This window comes from Protomyctophum bolini (genome assembly GCF_963924005.1).
Source record: "Protomyctophum bolini genome assembly, chromosome: 20".
NCBI classification, from domain to species: domain Eukaryota; kingdom Metazoa; phylum Chordata; class Actinopteri; order Myctophiformes; family Myctophidae; genus Protomyctophum; species Protomyctophum bolini.
In genome coordinates this window covers 23,870,938-23,888,089 of record NC_137881.1, presented here as the reverse complement: position 1 = coordinate 23,888,089, position 17,152 = coordinate 23,870,938, and the positions used below count along the sequence as shown (strand labels likewise).

The 17,152-nt window shown below is 44.1% G+C and overlaps 1 protein-coding gene across 1 annotated transcript in view; it reads right to left on the bottom strand.

Moving 5' to 3' along the window:
* The window catches only part of mllt3 (MLLT3 super elongation complex subunit), a 67,570-nt gene extending 59,465 nt beyond the window's left edge, over nucleotides 1-8,105 (bottom strand). Inside the window, exons 1-2 of the mRNA XM_080792170.1 lie at nucleotides 7,967-8,105; nucleotides 6,122-6,302 (exon numbers count right to left, since the gene is read on the bottom strand). Coding sequence (XP_080648296.1) covers nucleotides 6,122-6,302; nucleotides 7,967-7,978 — 193 coding nt within the window. The 5' untranslated portion in view covers nucleotides 7,979-8,105. The remainder of the gene's footprint in view (nucleotides 1-6,121; nucleotides 6,303-7,966) is intronic.
* Between the last annotated feature and the right edge of the window lie 9,047 nt (nucleotides 8,106-17,152).

Genomic DNA, 17,152 nt, shown 5'->3' with positions numbered 1-17,152 from the left:
ATGCAATTAATGGATAGTTTCGAGTGAGTGTGTGCGTGCGTGTGTCCGTATGTGAGAGAGAGAGGATTGAAAAGAGAGAGAGAGAGAGAGAGAGAGAGAGAGAGAGCGGGGGGAGGTCTAGCCAGCTGTAGCATGGCGAGAGCGCTCATCCAGGATTGTTATCCCTCAAACACAAGCCTGTGTATATGAGACCCACAGCACCACACCGTAAGGTTGTCAGTGATTCTTTAACTCTACACTAGAGTGTACAAATGAAAACCAAATGGACCTGTGGTGTAAACGACACACAGGCTATGCAACCAGACTCTTTGAATGTGGTTTGCTTGACCAGCGTCCATTTCACGGGGGAAATCCAATGGCCAATGGCAGAACACACTTTCCCCTTTGTTTTTCTTTCTTTAAATGACGATTTTCCGCTTGCTTTTGCCATCGTTTATATCACATCTGCAAAAAAGTAACGCTTCAGCCCCGTTGGAAAAGAGGCCTTTGATACGAGAGAACCCTTTTGACTTTAGTCTAAACATTCTCCCGAAGCTCATTGTGCCTCAAAAATATGCAATTTCTTTCCCTTTCTTCTGTGCCATAATCTATATTCTTACTTGGGGGTATGTTTCAACTAGAATCCCCTCCAAACCAGGGAGGGGGGGGGGGGATCCTTTGATGGCCCTAATAGCTCACAGGAAGTACTTAGGGCCGGCAATTTGTCACCATGTAAAAACACATAAGTCACACGCACTTCATAAGGGGATCTGGAGGGATCTCCATGGCATGTGTCATCTCCCGAGATTTACTGAACGCTAAGTATCCTCCTGCTGCGCTGCAGGCCATGTAGTGAGCGAGCGCGGGGTTAACTCCACGTCACATTTATCAACACTGACTGGGGGGGGCAGTGGTGGAAAAAGTACTCGATATTTTTACCGGAGTAAAAGATCGTGTGTGTGTGCTAGTCCTATGTGAAACAACCGCTCACTATTTTAACGTGTGTTTTTTCGTAAAATTAAACGCCCCTACATACTACCACCGCCACGTCACACGGAAGCATCAAAAGTAGCAGATCCATGAGCTCAAAAACGTGTCGCTTTGAGCCGTATTTCGAGCTTGAAGATCTGCTACTTTTGATGCTTGTGAATACACTACATCCCAGAGGCAAATATTGTACTTTATACTTCACTATCACACTATTCATTTGTGTATGTGTATGTGTATGTGTATGTGTGCACGAGCGCAAAAAAAGCCAAAACGTATTCGCCTATTCGGTCCACCTTGTCATCAAAGGCCCCTTTTTTAGAAGACGTCTTAATGGCTTACGCTCTTTGTAGGGTCCATACCAGACGAGGTAGTAGAACCGAGGGGGGAGGAGGGGGGGTGTGTGTTTGATTTATGAACTGCTCAGAGGCATGGTAGAAAACGAATCTGGCGCGAGATCGTCCTCCATGTGCCGCGGTCATGTCTCGTCGTGCACTCGCTCATACAGGCTTTCCATATCACGGCGTGCACGCCACAGCTTTTTCGCATCTACTCGTCAAAGAAGAAGAAGAAAAAAAAAACGTTTGAAGTAGTCCGTCAATTCCGGGGCATTTTCATAAATCAGGGAGTGCTGCGCTGCGGTCAGGTTGATAAATGTATACCTTTGCAAACTATACGTGCACATTTTCGGCTCTGTTCAGGTGTCCCCCCCCCCACACACACACACACAGGGCAAAGAAAAAGATCACTTTCACATGTTGGAAGAATTCACTGCTCACTTTTAAGCAGTGTTGATTTTGACAGGATATTGTGTTAGTATTTTGCATGAAATGTCATTTAGTTGTAGTCACATTTAGGTCATCTGAAATGTTTTAGTGTTAGTCTACTTTCAGTCGACTAATTGTCATAATATTTTCGTCGACTAAATCTGCAGATGTTTTAGTCGACGAAATGATCTACAAGCGAGTATGCACGTACGCACGCACACACGCACGCACCAGCAAAGATTCAAGAGGTGTTGAATACAAACGATGGCTAGTATTCACACCATCGTGATTCTCCTACATGTTTGCCTTACAAATTGTGCACGCTTCAATCAAATGATGGGAGGGGGGGGGCAAACCCTTGAATTGCTTCTTTTGAGGAAAAATACATGTTGTGTTGATGTACGAATACGATTTCCATTTAAAATAAATATATTTTTGGTCAGATATTCTGTACTAGTCTAACATAACTAGTCTGAACCACTTCAGCCCTATAGATTTTGGCCATTTGGAAACAGCCGATCTACAAACTTGATGCATTGTGTGTGTGTGAGAGAGAGAGAGAGAGAGAGAGAGAGAGAGAGAGAGAGAGAGAGAGAGAGAGAGAGAGAGAGAGAGAGAGACTGAGCGCGGACAAAAACAGACAGGGCGGCATGATCTTACAACTGTTCTCAATATAAAAAAAGACGCCTCTGAATGTTCCTCCCTCCTGCAATCCGAATCCCGTGTAATTACAATAGGACAGGGTCCCCCCCCCTCCGGCAGAGAGAGAGAGAGAGGCACAGACCCTTGGCACACTTCCCAGAGCTTGTCACGCCAAAGAAAGCTCAAACGCTGCCGAGAGCAGGAGGGGGTCCCGAGTTCCAAAAACCAGCAAAAATATTTTAATTGATCCCTTCCTTTGCCGCCAGACGTTCTCCACCATACCTCTCTCTCTCTGTGTTGCCAGATTTTGTGAGAGAGAAATATAAGCTACCAAGGCTAGGAAAACAAGCAACTAGAGCGCAGAGGTTTTCACGTAATTTACACATCCGGGTTGCATTTTTATTTCCCCCTTCTGAATTGGATATGTAGTATGGAATATGAAGAATCAACTGACGGCGAGAAAACGCTAATGTTACTGCCACCGAATTAGTTACATTTTTGCCAGAAACAGACTTTGTATCGTTACTATCGTAAACAATAGAGAGATCCCTCCCCCACAATATCGCTTAGACAGTTAGATTTCTTTTACCACAATTCTTATATAAGAGAATTCTAAGATGACCCAATGTTATTGTCCATAGAGAAATTTCTTCCGCAACCTTTAAGCAACATTAAGAAGCAAGTCCAAATAAGCAAAGTTCTACACTTTAGAAACAAGCCCAAAAAGAAACTATAATTTAGAAACAAGCTAGCCTAAATAAGCAACTACACTTTAGAGACAAGCCTAAATGAGCTACTACACTTTAGAAACAAGCCCAAATAAGCAACTACGTACACTTTAGAAACAAGCCCAAATAAGCAACTACACTTTAGAAACAAGCCCAAATAAGCAACAAAACTTTAGAAACAAGCCCAAATAAGCAACTACACTTTTGAAACAATCCCAAATAAACAACTACACTTTTGAAACAAGCCCAAATAAGCAAAGTTCTACACTTCAGAAACAACCCAAATAGCAACGTACACCTTCGAAACAAGCCCAAATAAGCAACGTACACTTTCGAAACAAGCCCAAATAAGCAACGTACTCTTTAGAAACAAGCACAAAATAAACAACTACACATTCAAAACAAGCCCAATTTAACAACTACTACTAAGCCCAATATTTATAAGCAACTTTACAGAACAAGCAGCCCCAAAGTCGCTTGTTATAAGACCACAGGGGCCCACATTGAGCATTACTCTCATCCGTTTCTTAATCGTACACAACAGCAAGAAGGTACACACAGTGAAAACTATTGCTACAAACGTATATATCGTTGCTGTCGGGCAGAAACCTCTTATCTCCATAGTTGTTGGTGTTTTTTCATAAATCAACATCCTACTCGATCATACTACAGTGTCACACAAAAGCATCAATCTGATGCTTTTGACAATAAATGCTTTTGAATTTGAATCTTGACAATAAAGGTTTTTGGACATATGAGGTTCCCACTCGACAGAGACACTATCTTGTAGATCTGCTGTTTTGGTCCCACTTCCCCCCCCCCTCTATACCAAATGTATTCTCTGAAAATAAGCAAGCTACAAGCTTTTTCCCACCAAAATGTTCAGCCTATTCACCTTTTTCCTGGGCTGTGTGTGCTCCAGTTCCTGTCGATTTGATCCAATGAAAGCCAATGAAACTGGTCAGATGACCAATGATATCCAATGAAATCAACAGGAACTGGAGCACACACAGCCCAGGAAAAAGGTGAATAGGGTAGATGTGTTACAAGTGTGTACAAAATCTACAAATATAACCAAACTGGGTCAATTCAGTTAGATTTGTACACCCAAAGATCAGCATGCAGGATTTAACAGTCTAAGGCTACACGTCGGTGTGTTAACCCATTAGGACCTGGAACGCATCTGTGTCACTATTTTTATAAAGTGAAAACGTGTGTAAATCTTTTAATATATATTCTTTCACAGCAAATGTTTTTAAGTCAAATATTTGCTTCTAGGGGGGTCTGTCCCTGGAAAAACATATTTTGAGATGAGGGTCTGCGGCCGAATACATTGCTCGTTTAATTCTGCCTCGTTCTTCACGTCCTAGTAACCTGATGAATTTAATACATGTAACACAATGGAAACAAGTCCCCAGTACTTTTTTTGTGTTATCCTTTTTAGCTTTTAATTAATGTCTTACTGTCTGTGCCACTTGCCGTTCACATTTCCGACTAATAAAGTATTCAATCAATCGATCAAAAACCCAAATATCTAGCACATCATTAAAACTATCCCTGGCTAATAAGACAAATATGCCTCAATACATTATATTTGCCCACTGTAACTAAAATACAAAAATGCTTTTTACTACGTTTCATTGGTTCAATATTTTTTTAACCAACACACAACACACATAAAGATTGTTTGATTTATTAAAAAATAATTGAGATAGGTGGCTTCCTCCCGACAGCAAAGATATCCAACATAATCAAAGCCACTTGCATGAAGAAAACGATGAGATAACATTAGAATGATCCGTGATGTTGAGTGATCAGAGTGATGTGTGATCACCATCGACAATAACCACAATATAGCATATGAATGGATCTTGAATCAAGCATGTCTCAGGAGTCTAAGATGGATTGTGGCAATATGTTCTCAAGGTGGGGTCGGGGGAGTCCTATAGGGAGTTCCAGGGGTCCCACCGGCAAAACAACTGATATAATAGGAGGAACCAAATGAGAGATTTGGTGTACGTAGACAGAAAGAAAGCAGTCCAAGTGCAGAGACAACTCAGGGCCAGTTTACCAAGTCTGGAGCAGTGCTGCTCAAAGTAGGGGTCCTTGGGGGGGTTCCAGGGGGTCCCCAGCAATAGTAGTTAACGTAGCATCACTATCACCATAACCACTTTATCCATGTGTTGGCTATTCAAAGATAGCGGATCTACAAGCTCGCTTGCAGATGCAAGCTCGTGCATCTGCTATAAAATGCCAAATCTTACTATAAATGCACCACGCCTCTGTGTGTCAAAAGCCGTTCACCCCACCGACTTAAATTGCGACACAGGCATTCCAACTTCCACATCACGGAGTGCAGTTCCAGGCCTTGAGTCGATCGGATACGCGGTTGTCCAGAACTGCCACAAAAGGCTCTGGTCGGATCCCCACATTTCCAGCCTCTGCCTGAGATTGCCATGGCAACTCCAGCCTACAACTGCAGAATTCCCCACACCTGCCATTAGTCAGTCCACCTTTTCAGTCAGTTTTCACTCTTCAGACATTCTCCACAGATGTTGACCACTGCACAAGGACTTTCCACAACCGAGTTGTGATCTCAAGAGTTACAGGCCTGTTATGGTCATTCAGGGCTAGCTCTTTTCGAGGCTAGCTCTGATTCTGGTTATATTATTTTAAATTTGACAAAAAAAGAATGAAAGCGCTTTACAATGGTTCGTTCATTCATGGGGAGGTGAAGCGGCGAACAGTCGACCCTCACTTCCCACATTCACACACCAATGGTGTCAAGCTAGCATGCGAAGCACCGACCGACTCATTGGAAGCAATGTAGGGTTCAGCGTCTAATGACACCTCGACATGAGGACAGGAGGAGCCGGGATTCGAACCGCCGACCCACGGATCATTGGACAACCTGCTCTACCTCCTGATCCACGGCCACACGATCATGGCCGATGAGCCCCGCACAGGTGTGATAATAAAGCACAGGTGTGATAATAAAATAATAAAAAGGCCTCCTACCTCTTTTTGGTTTGGGGAAGCTCTCGTGCAGGTGGAACACCACCTTCTCCACAAAGTGCTGGATGTTGCTCTGCTCGGGCCCGCGGACAAACACCATCCAGTCGTGCGTAAATCCCTCCGCCGTGGCTTTCTTCCGGACCTGGGCGCGATGGCCAAGCTCCAGTTTCACCTGCACAGCTCCCTGTGTGTGTGGAGGAGGTAACGTTTAATAATAAAGTTCAATATTAGAAGATTTATACAAAGCTTATGAAGTCAGCCAGTACCATGTTTTCCCAATGCAATCTCACGTTAGCAGTACTGCGCATGCGGACGGGGGTTGACTGGCCACAAGCTGACTTTAATAAGTGTATTAAAGACTATTTAAGCGGTTGTTTCACTCCGCTCCAAAATGTTTATTTTCAACTCCAAATTCTATCATCTGTACTGCATAGCTCTTTACTTCTTTCTCCACTGCTGTTGGAGGGCTCGACCTATGCAGGGATATCCTGACACAAACCACTTCTCTGAGCTCATAGCGGAGTAGAGGGTGAGGTTCCAAACGGAGACCATCTCATCTCCTCTCCAAACATAACATGAAGTCTACCGGCTTCTACTAACTAGGCACACCCCGCCAAACCCAAAGAAATAGACACATTTATTGACAATAACTCGCATTGTGCACCAGAAGAAAACCGACTGACTCACTTGAGAAGAAAATAATATACGCAAAACGTATTGCGTCTTTTCCATGCACAATAACCACTCCATTCTAAGCATTCTTTCTGACACACACACAAAAAAACTTGGCATTGTGAGCAAGTAAGACACTTTTTTTGTGTTAAGGCTTAAAAAAAATCAGACCCATCTGAAGTGAGTGGTGCCAGGGAGTGGTGCCAGGCAGTGTTGCCAGGGAGGAGGGCGGTACAGTACAGCAGTACAGCACTGCTGTACTGTACCAACCTCCTCCCTGGCCTCTGTGTGTGTGTGTGTGTGTGTGTGTGTGTGTGTGTGTGTGTGTGTGTGTGTGTGTGTTGCCCTCAACAGTACCATCCAGCAGTAATGACTCATCCGTGCTCATACACACAGACATATCGTACACACAAAGTCACGTAATAGGAGTGGCTAGCACCACTCAAAAAAAAGTAAAGATGAGAACATTACATGACACATCGAAATGAATAGGCTAGGCTACTCGCTTTGGAAAACAGTCTTATAATTTTATGTTGACTAAAAGACTAGACTAAGAAAGCAATGTTAGGTGACTATAAGACTAAAGACTATAAGACTAAAACTAAATATTGTGACTAAATCAGATTTTGCTGTCAAAATTAACACCGTTTGGAATTGGATCATAATCCCAATCCAATCCACAATATGCAAGCCACAACAACCACACGTTTTCAGGGGACTCGCCGTCACACACAAATAATAATGTTATGTCACCGATTGGAACAAATAAATATTAAAATAAGAGGCATTAATAACTATGGAAACCAAGCCCCCTTCCCTCCCCTCCCCTCCACCGAACAAACACCACGTCTCAGCCTCTCACATGCACACACGCAGCCTGGCACTGCTTGAGAAGCGAAACGTGCAAAACGAGTAACGACACACACACACACACACACACACACACAGAGAGAGAGAGAGTCTAGCGTGCGCTTTTTGCAAGAAGCGATTCTCTGCATGCATGTAGGTAATAGGTAGGTAGGTAATGCGTGCGTGCATGCGTGCGCTCTTTGCGCGTAATGCATGCAAGAAGACGAACACTCGCTTCTTTCTATAACCGCCGGTTCTAGAATGTAGCGAGTTGTCCGTCTTGTTGCCAGGTGGTGTGTGGCGAGTGACCCCTGGGCTCCGACTTACCGAGGTGGCCATCTCATCTCATCCTTTTTGGACCGTTATAGTTCGCGAAGCAGCAGAGACTTGAGAGAGGAGGATAAGGAGGAGGACATGGTTTCTTCTCTGGTCTAGAGTAGGCCTACTCTGTGTTGCTCCTTGTGTTGATTGCACTGAACTGACTGAATGACTCCCCCCAGTCCCAACCTCCTCTCCTCCCACAAACCTACAGGAGTCTCAATGAGAGAGAGAGAGAGAGAGAGAGAGAGAGGATGCAAGCAAGACGAGAACGCATGCGCTGTTCCTCCTCTCTTTCTCTGTACCGTGTGTGTGTGTGTGTGTGTGTGTGTGTGTGTGTGTGTGACGTGTGTGTGTGTGTGTGTGTGTGTGTGTGTGTGTGTGTGTGTGTGTGTGCTTGCGTGCGTGCGTGTCTGGAGGAGTGCGGTGGACCGCGTGCGAGCACTAGTAGAGCTAGACAGACAACATGCACGAGGCCACAACTTTCTCTTAATTATTATACTATCATTCAGCCCTGAAAAAAACTAGCCGCCCTAGCCTATAGCCTTTTATTTTTATTTTTTAAATGCCACACTTGCAGAAATAAGAGCTATAGCCTATACTTACTTGATTGATTGATTGATTGCATATTAAATTGATTCATTGATTGAATAGATTATTAGACATGAATGTAAAAATGTATGTCTAATAGTGAGGGGCGCTACTATATTAAAGTCTAGCTCATGTTGAATAGGTGATGTAATGGCGATGTAAAACAAACGGTGGCAACAAAAACATGAAATATGCCATTAACAATAAAGAGACAATATGACGTAATGAGTTACAAAATGACGTAAGTTTTCCCTTCATTGTCAATGGCGTTTATTAAACAAACATTGAATTAAAGACAAACATTAAACCTATAGCCCCTCAAAAACAGCAACAGAGTCCAGTCAAACACTTATTCCAAAAGGGATAGTAGGCTACCAAAAAAAAGTCCTTGTTCCAATTTAGGCCCTAATATGCAATCAATACATGAAGAATGGATTTGTTTTTATGTCCGGATATCCCCCCAGGACAGGCTTCAGACATCATAGTCACTATATGATGACACTATTATAGTGTCTGAGCAAATAGACATATATAGTGTCATAGACATAGTGTGATTTTATTATTTATCCCACGATTGTTGTAACCCATTTTTTCATCCGGTGCCAATTGCCTATAAACTGTAATCCTGGGCGCTACTCTCCCTCTGCCAACCTGGAGAGAGCCCCGAATTGAGCTCATGCATGCTTCTGTAGCTCATGCACTGGATTACTGCAACGCACTGCTCATCGGGATCCCTATATCAAGAGCCTCCAGAGGCTCCAATAGTCCAATACATTCAAAACAGCGCAGCTAGCTAGTGTGGAAATATGACCATAACACCCACCCTCTATTCTCTCCACTGGCTCCCCATCGCCTTCAGGACTGAATACAAGATTTTACTTCTCACTCACCAGTGCATTTACGGCAATGCCCGCCCTACCTTAAAGAACTCATTGCCCCAGCCTAAATCCACCCGAAGCCTCGGCTCTTCCAACACCCACCTTCTCCCCATCCCTCACAGCAATCTCCGCACTGGGCGACCAGGCCTTAAGTTCTGCCACACAGCCCCATGGCTCTGGAACTCTCTTCCCCTGCACCTGAGAGCGCCACAGTGATGCTTTAAAAAAAAAGAAAACTACCTTTTTACCAAAGCATTCCCGTGACATTTTGTCCTCTTGCTTTTTTAACCTGACCCTTATAGTTTAGCTAGGCTGGGTACCACACATTTTTTTGTCATGCTTTTAACTCTGTAAGCACTTTGAAATTCGTGAGAATGTAAAGCGCTATATAAATAAAATGCATTATTATTATGCTTTCTACAATGTATGAGGACTGAGGAGTGAGCAAGCCGCTTCTGGGGGGAGTTTCCCCCGGTAGGAAGGAACACATTATTCTGAACCGTTCCTTTCCCCTCCATCAGGCGCCCCGGCTGACCAGTGGGAGGCAGTATAGAGGCCTTTCCTTAGACTCATGCAGAGGAAGGGAGAGTGAGAGCCTGCAAACGTCACAGCCCAAATGTGGGTGTGGATGTGCACCCATATATAGACAACATAGACAACACACTCCACCCAAGATAACATCAACCCAACGCTTACTGGGACACGTTTCAGTGCAGGTTCTCAACCTGTGGGTCGGTTCCCCACATCATGTCCCTGTCATCCCCAGATGACAGTGAAGTGACAGTGAAGTGAAGCTCATCAAGTGACAGTGAAGTGAAGCTTATCAAAGGTCACTTAAGACTTAAGTGACCTTTGATGAGCTTTACCTCAAAAAGAAAAAGACCATTACTGCACCAAAAGTAATCAACAAAATATACTATAAAAATCTCACCCCTTTGAAGTGAGGGGCGCTCTTATCATCGTACATCATCATGACGTACACTATGACATCATCAGACACTATGATGTAAAATTGTCCATTCATTGTCAATGGGAATTTAATGTTTATGTAGGACAATGTTTGTGAACATACACTAAAAGCTGGACATAGGAAACTGATCTAACATTGGTCAACCTAGGGAGCAGCGCATGGTTCCTTCTATGAGGAGTCTAAGCCGCTTCTTTTTTCCCGGTATAGGACGTATTGTCACGTATAGCCCGTGGAAGGAATGCGTTATTCCTTCCAACCAGATCCTTTGCCCTCCATCAGGCCATGGGGAGGCAGTTTAGAGACCAGGATTACTGCATGTTTTTGTGAGGGTATCTATACCCTATAGGGGACACGGGGAGAACATGCAAACTCCATACAAAAATACCTTTTTGCCAACCCCACCTAGGGTATGGGCATTGGGCACTGATGACGCGGAGGAGAGAACCCAGTACCTTCTACCTGTGAGCTTGTATCTGCTATTTTCCAATGATTTTTTCATTCATTTTATGCATTTTAAAACATTCTGCATAATGAGTAGGCCTACTTTATACTTTTGGTACTTTAAGTACATTTTGATACCAACACTTTTGTACTTTTACTCAAGACATTTTTGATTACTGGGCTTCTTCTTGTAACAGAGTATTCCTATACATTGCATATACTTTTAACAAATGTGAGTATGTAACAAATGTGAGTACGTTTTCCGCCACTGGCAACAGACAAGGCTGTATGCAATGAGCATGCATGCATGCATGCGGTCAGTCAAGTAAAGCCACAGTCATGTGTTTTCTAAAGCACGGTGGGGCTCAACAATGTTCCACTCATTGTCCCCTCTTCTATTTGCTAAATGCAGAGCTGGCAGAGTACTTTTGTTTTTTTGGGGGGGACGGGGCAAAGTAAATACATCAGGTCTCTAGAAAGAACTGGAACGTTTTGTTTTTTTACACCAGTGGTTCTCAACCAGTGGTCCGGGGACTACCAGTGGTCCTTGAGGGGGTTCCAGGTGGTCCCCATGGAGCTAAATGATGGAGAGTTGGTAACCAAATAAACCCTTAATTATAGATCTTTAACTCTTGAGAGCGTAACATTAAACTCATTTTACTTAGTTAAATAGTTAAATTATTGTTAAAAGTCTGCAATTCTTAATTTACACAAAGTCTACACAATTAGAGAATATAGAAGAATTGTCATTTTGAGCCACGTTTGCCTGTCATCTCTCCTATGGTACCAACATCCCAGTCCCAGTCAGCCTCAGCACAGGGCTAGAGGAGTATTTCAGAAAATGTAGGACGAAGCTCAGTATAAATTAGAGATTCAACAGACGGACGGTGCTTACCTGCCTGTGTGTGTGTGGTCGACGTGCAGCAGCTCAGGTCCAATCCGTGACAGGTGTGTGATGCGGAGAGAGAGAGAGAGAGAGAGAGAGAGAGAGAGAGAGAGAGAGAGAGAGAGAGAGCCCAGAGAGAGTGGGGTGTTTGTGGAAGGCAAGGCAGGCGGGCGGTCGGTGCGGTGGAGAGCACAGCACAGGCAGCCACCACACCACACGCCACAGGGCTTATCAATCAGATAGCAGCAGGGGGTGGGGTTGGCTGTGGTGGGGGGAGGGAGGGGAAGGGTGTCCCTGTGTTTTAGGATAGGGTGGGCTAGCTGCCTGGCGGTGTGCATGGGGAACCCCGTCTGCCAAAAGCCAATCACAAAGATGCCTACACATATAGGGAAATGAGGGAAACATGAGCTTTTTGCTGCCAATAACGCATTCATGCGTCAATTCAAAGCCACCTATTGTCTGCCAATAACACATATATGCGTATAATGTTAGCTTTGCGGGTATAACAACATGTAAGCGAGGCACATTGAACTTCAATTGAACTGGCAGGGGCCAGCCAGCCACGCCAAGCCGACTGCAGTGCTCAACCATTAAGTCAATTAAAGAGGGAGAAAAGCAGGGGGTCCCCTTTCTCCATTTGTTTCCAATTAAGGCTTTGAGTTCCACCACCACACCAAAGAGATTATCGAACAAGAGACGAAGCTCTGTCATTTTTTGGATCACCACTAGATGCGGCATCACTCCAAGATGGCGGCAGCGCAAGACCCGTAGTGCCCATACTTTAGCTACTGCAGGTTGCTGAGAAAGTTCAGTGTCCAAAAGTGTCAGTTGAGATATTAAATTATATTTATTATCTGTCCAATGTCCTATACTTTACAAATAAACACATACATATAAACCATCAAACGTACAGGATACAGGCCTCATGAACACTGCAGTCAAAAACTGGCTGGCTCAAAATTAAACGATGCAGTCTACTATTCATTGTCAATGGAAGCCAGCGACGTGATGATGCAAAAACGCAATGATGCATATAGCTGCTCCAAATGAACTCACAACGCGTCTTTGCATCGTTTCATCTGCCCGTGTGAAGTGTGAACGCACCAATATGTTGCGTTCACACGGGCAGATTAGATCGTTTCATCATGCCCGTGTTAACGCACCACAAGCCTATTTTGTTGTGGCACGACATTCTCCAGATCTGCCATTTCTTGCTCTTTTGTGTGGGGAGAGGGCAATATTTGTCTTTTTTGAAAGTTTTTAAAGTTTTAGAAGACTTTCACCCATAATGGGATGCCAGCTTTAAAGTTAAACGATCGTCAACTGCAGGGTTATAATTAAACTACTGCGTAGCTCCTTCCAAACCTGATGTCCGGTTTGATCACACTGCTGAAGGAGAACGAACAGACAAAACCAGACAACAGGAGAAGGACTCTGAATTCAGATACGTTTTAACTTTTTCTTTCTCCTTGGCCTTGTTCAAGTTCCTCACTTTCTCAAGTCTGTCTGTCTATGAGTCTGCAAGTCTGTGTGTGTGTGTGTGTGTGTGTGTGTGTGTGTGTGTGTGTGTGTGTGTGTGTGTGTGTGTGTGTGTGTGTGTGTGTGGGTGTGTTTGTGTGTGTGTGGTGGCAGGTGGCTGGAAGGAGCGGTTTTGGTGTGAATGGCGCACAGCCCAGACCTTCCATCACACATGAGTAGCTCATGAGAACACACACACACACACACACACACACACACACACACACACACACACACACACACACACACACACACACACACACACACACACAGCTCCTGTAATCTGGTTTCTTTTTCTTTTTTTTACCCAAGGATGAGACTTCGATTCAGGGTGTGTGTCCACAGATTTGTCCAAGATCACCACCCACCCACCCACCCCCTTTCTCCTCCTTTGTGTGTGTGTGTGTGTGTGTGTGTGTGTGTGTGTGTGTGTGTGTGTGTGAGAGAGAGAGAGAGAGAGAGAGAGAGAGAGGGGGGGGGGGGGGGGGGGGGGAGTGTCTGTGGGCTCACAGACATACCGTACACACACACACACACACACACACACACACACACACAAGGGTGGGCTTTGCCAGGCATAGGGGTCACGGTCCGCTGGCCCGTCTGGACCCATCAAGACAGAGGAACAAAGCATTGTGGGGGTTTGGAGTGTTGGGGGGGGGGAAGGACCGGAGTGGTGCCAAGCCACCCCCCCCCCCCCCAAAAAATCAAAGACCAGGTTTGGGGTTGTGTGTGTGTGTGTGTGCAGCGCATGCGTGCGTGCGTGTGTATGTGTGTGGGGATTAAAAAACAATTATCAAAAGAGTTTTTACCAGTTAATAAGGGAAAGTTATAGCGAAAGCTGTGGCAAATTTGCAAACCATAAACCACTAGCTGTTTATAACGGTGTCTACACATCTCAATTTGTTCCAACTCCCTTGGGAAACCATGTGACGGCTGCTGAAAGTTGGGGTACCAACAACCTATACATGGCAACATTTTCAAAACTTCATTATGCTTTAAGTAACATGTGACGTGTCAAACTATAGGGGGTTTTCATGATTCGGCCATAGCCACTTGCCCAAATGGGCCCAAATTTGATGAGATGACCTCATCACATTTGTGATGACCTCATCACATTCGTGATGACGCTATGGCCGTTTTTAACCCAATGAAGCAAGCCCAAGCTACCCTCGATACCCAGGCTTTTATTTCCATTCGCATTCGGTTCAAAACTGAAAGCCTGCAGGGTCCTGGGGAAACCCATTGGAAAATCTGGCATAGGAAGCCCTACTTCCTTGTATTTCAGTAACCAATAACAGTGCAGAGGTGTGTCGCTCTAAATGCGGTGACGTCAGTGTTCTCTGCTGTTTTCTACAAGGGAGGGGAGGTGGGGGCGGGGGCTCAGATCGGTGAACCAATAGCATCTGTAATCGCCCCTCAGTCTAGCTAGACTAGAGCAATCTCCTCACAAATATCTCTGCTGTCTGTCGGGGCAGAAACATCTTATCTCCACATTTTTATATTTTGTGTATTGTTTCATGAATTAACGTCCTTTCTTGATCAAACTATACTACAGCGTCACCCAGAAGCAAAAGTAGCAGATACACAAGCTCAAAACGTGGCACGAAACGACGCGTTTTGAGTTTGTAGATCTGCTAAGTTGAATCCTGAAAAGTAGAACAGTTTTGGACGTACAGTATGAGGTTTCCACCCGACAGAAACACGATTATGTTCACACCTATAAGGCCTTTTGTCTGTCAGTCAATCAGTCGATCCATACAAAGGTCTGAACCAAATGTACCCGTGAGGGTCCATTTGATTCCATGTGTACACACTCATAGAGTCAAAGCTTCCAGAGCCCATGCATGCCAGTCTTGTCCCCCTTTTGATGTCCGCTTCGCCTTTGTCCTCGACATAACTTGATTGTAATGTTTTGAAAGGCTAATTTGTATGCATTTCAGGACGCGGGGCGTACGAGAAACCGCCACCCAGAATGCCACAGGGGCGCCGACAGGAAGGTCAACACGATTGGCCACAGGAGTATGAGCGACGGCGGGGAGGCCGCGGCCAACACAACATCCCCCGGCTAAGACATATTATGATAAAGTGCCTTTGAATTATTGTCGCTCCCTCTGTGCAAATTTGACAACAATGGCGGAGGTGGCCCTGGGGGTCTGAAATCCCTCCGCAAACAGATAGACCCCCCCCCCCATAAACTATGGCGGTCTCTCCCATTTTGCCGACAATTTCCAGTGGTGGAAAAAGTACTCAATTGTTTAACTTAAGTAAAAGTATCAATACTGCAATATAGAAATACTCAGTTTAAAAGTCTGCAATTCAAAACTTGTATTGGCATCAAAATGTACTTAAAAGTACCAAACGAAGAAAGTACCCACTACTCACTATGCAGAATGTCCCATTTCACAAGTTTTCGAATGCATAAAATCCTTTGAAAATAGCAGATCTACATCTATGCTCACAATGCGTCACAACGCGACACATTGTGAGCTTGTAGATCTGCTATTTTCAAATGGTCAAAATGTACAGATACGTGTAGGGCTGAAGAGGTTAATGTGTGTTTTGTACGTAACTAGAGTAACTAAAGCTGTCAAATAAATGTAGTGGAGTAAAAGTACAATACCGGTATTTGGATCTGAGATGTAGTGGAGTAGAAGTAAAAGTATTGGAAATTAAATTGGAAATGTCACGTCTGTTATGTCAGCCTCAATGTCATCACATCTTGTAGGTTAGAATAACCTCGCATCACCAGACTTTCCACCTCGGAGGAAAGCCTGGTCTGTGTTCCTAAATCGCCTGTGTGAGCCAGTCTAGGCCGGATGATTATATATATGGCTCTCTTATTCAGGACCATCAGGTGTGTACAGGTCCAAGAAAGAAAAATAATTGTTCTAAGTCTATAGACATGGATTAGATGACCATTGAATAAAGTAACATTTATAGCTGCTCCAAGCTATACCGAATTCCCTCCTCGATGTTGTAAGATGTCAAAGGAGGTCCGTGGACTGTGGCTCAAATGCTGAAATAATAATGGGCCTTGATATGGAAAAGGTTGAAAACCACTGGTAGCCTATACTATAGTTGTTCAGCAGGTCACCCAGTCAGGCTAATGTGGGCAAGAAGACCGGTAAAGCTGGGCTTTGCTGGTCAGTCCAAAAGAACACTTCAAAAGCACTAGAAGACAACTTCTACCTCAAAGATCAGATGTGATTGTGTAGTAGACACTAAAGGCGTTTCATACACGTTTTAGGTGATACGGTGACCAACGAAACGGTGGTTGGTAAAAACAGTGGTCAACACAGTGCATGAGGAGCATATGGCTTGAAGTTGTGCAGAATTAAAGTATACTGGGAGCTGATGGTAGGTGTTGCACTCCACCTCAGCAATCCATCTACCAGAGGTCTAGCTCACTGAAATGGCTGATACCGACAATAAGCCTCTGACTTAGATTGTCTTTTCTTGTACAGTATACTATATTTAAGCATGGACATGACATATTCACAATATTTGTGGAACGACAGTCTAAAGAGCTCAGGGTGGGGGTGCCGAGTATTTTGAGGGGTCACGAACTAAACTGCCTTGAGAACCACTGCCTTTTGTTATGTGCATATTGTCTTTTGACTGGAGGCTGTGTTTTCCATTTTGGTAGACTATGGTGTAATAGTGCCATCTAGAGGATGCTCTATATATTCTCAGCCAAAGGCATAAGTACATTTGTATAGACTGCAGTAGAGTGGCTACCAACTGTAAAACCAGGCATTACAGAGACATCAAAATACATTTTAATTTACTAAATAAACTGTAGATTTAGTTAAACTATTAAGTAAAACATTTGACAACTAAAATATGACAGTATTCAAAAGACTAGAATCTTTTTTTAAATACACGCTCATGAATGAACGATACAAAAA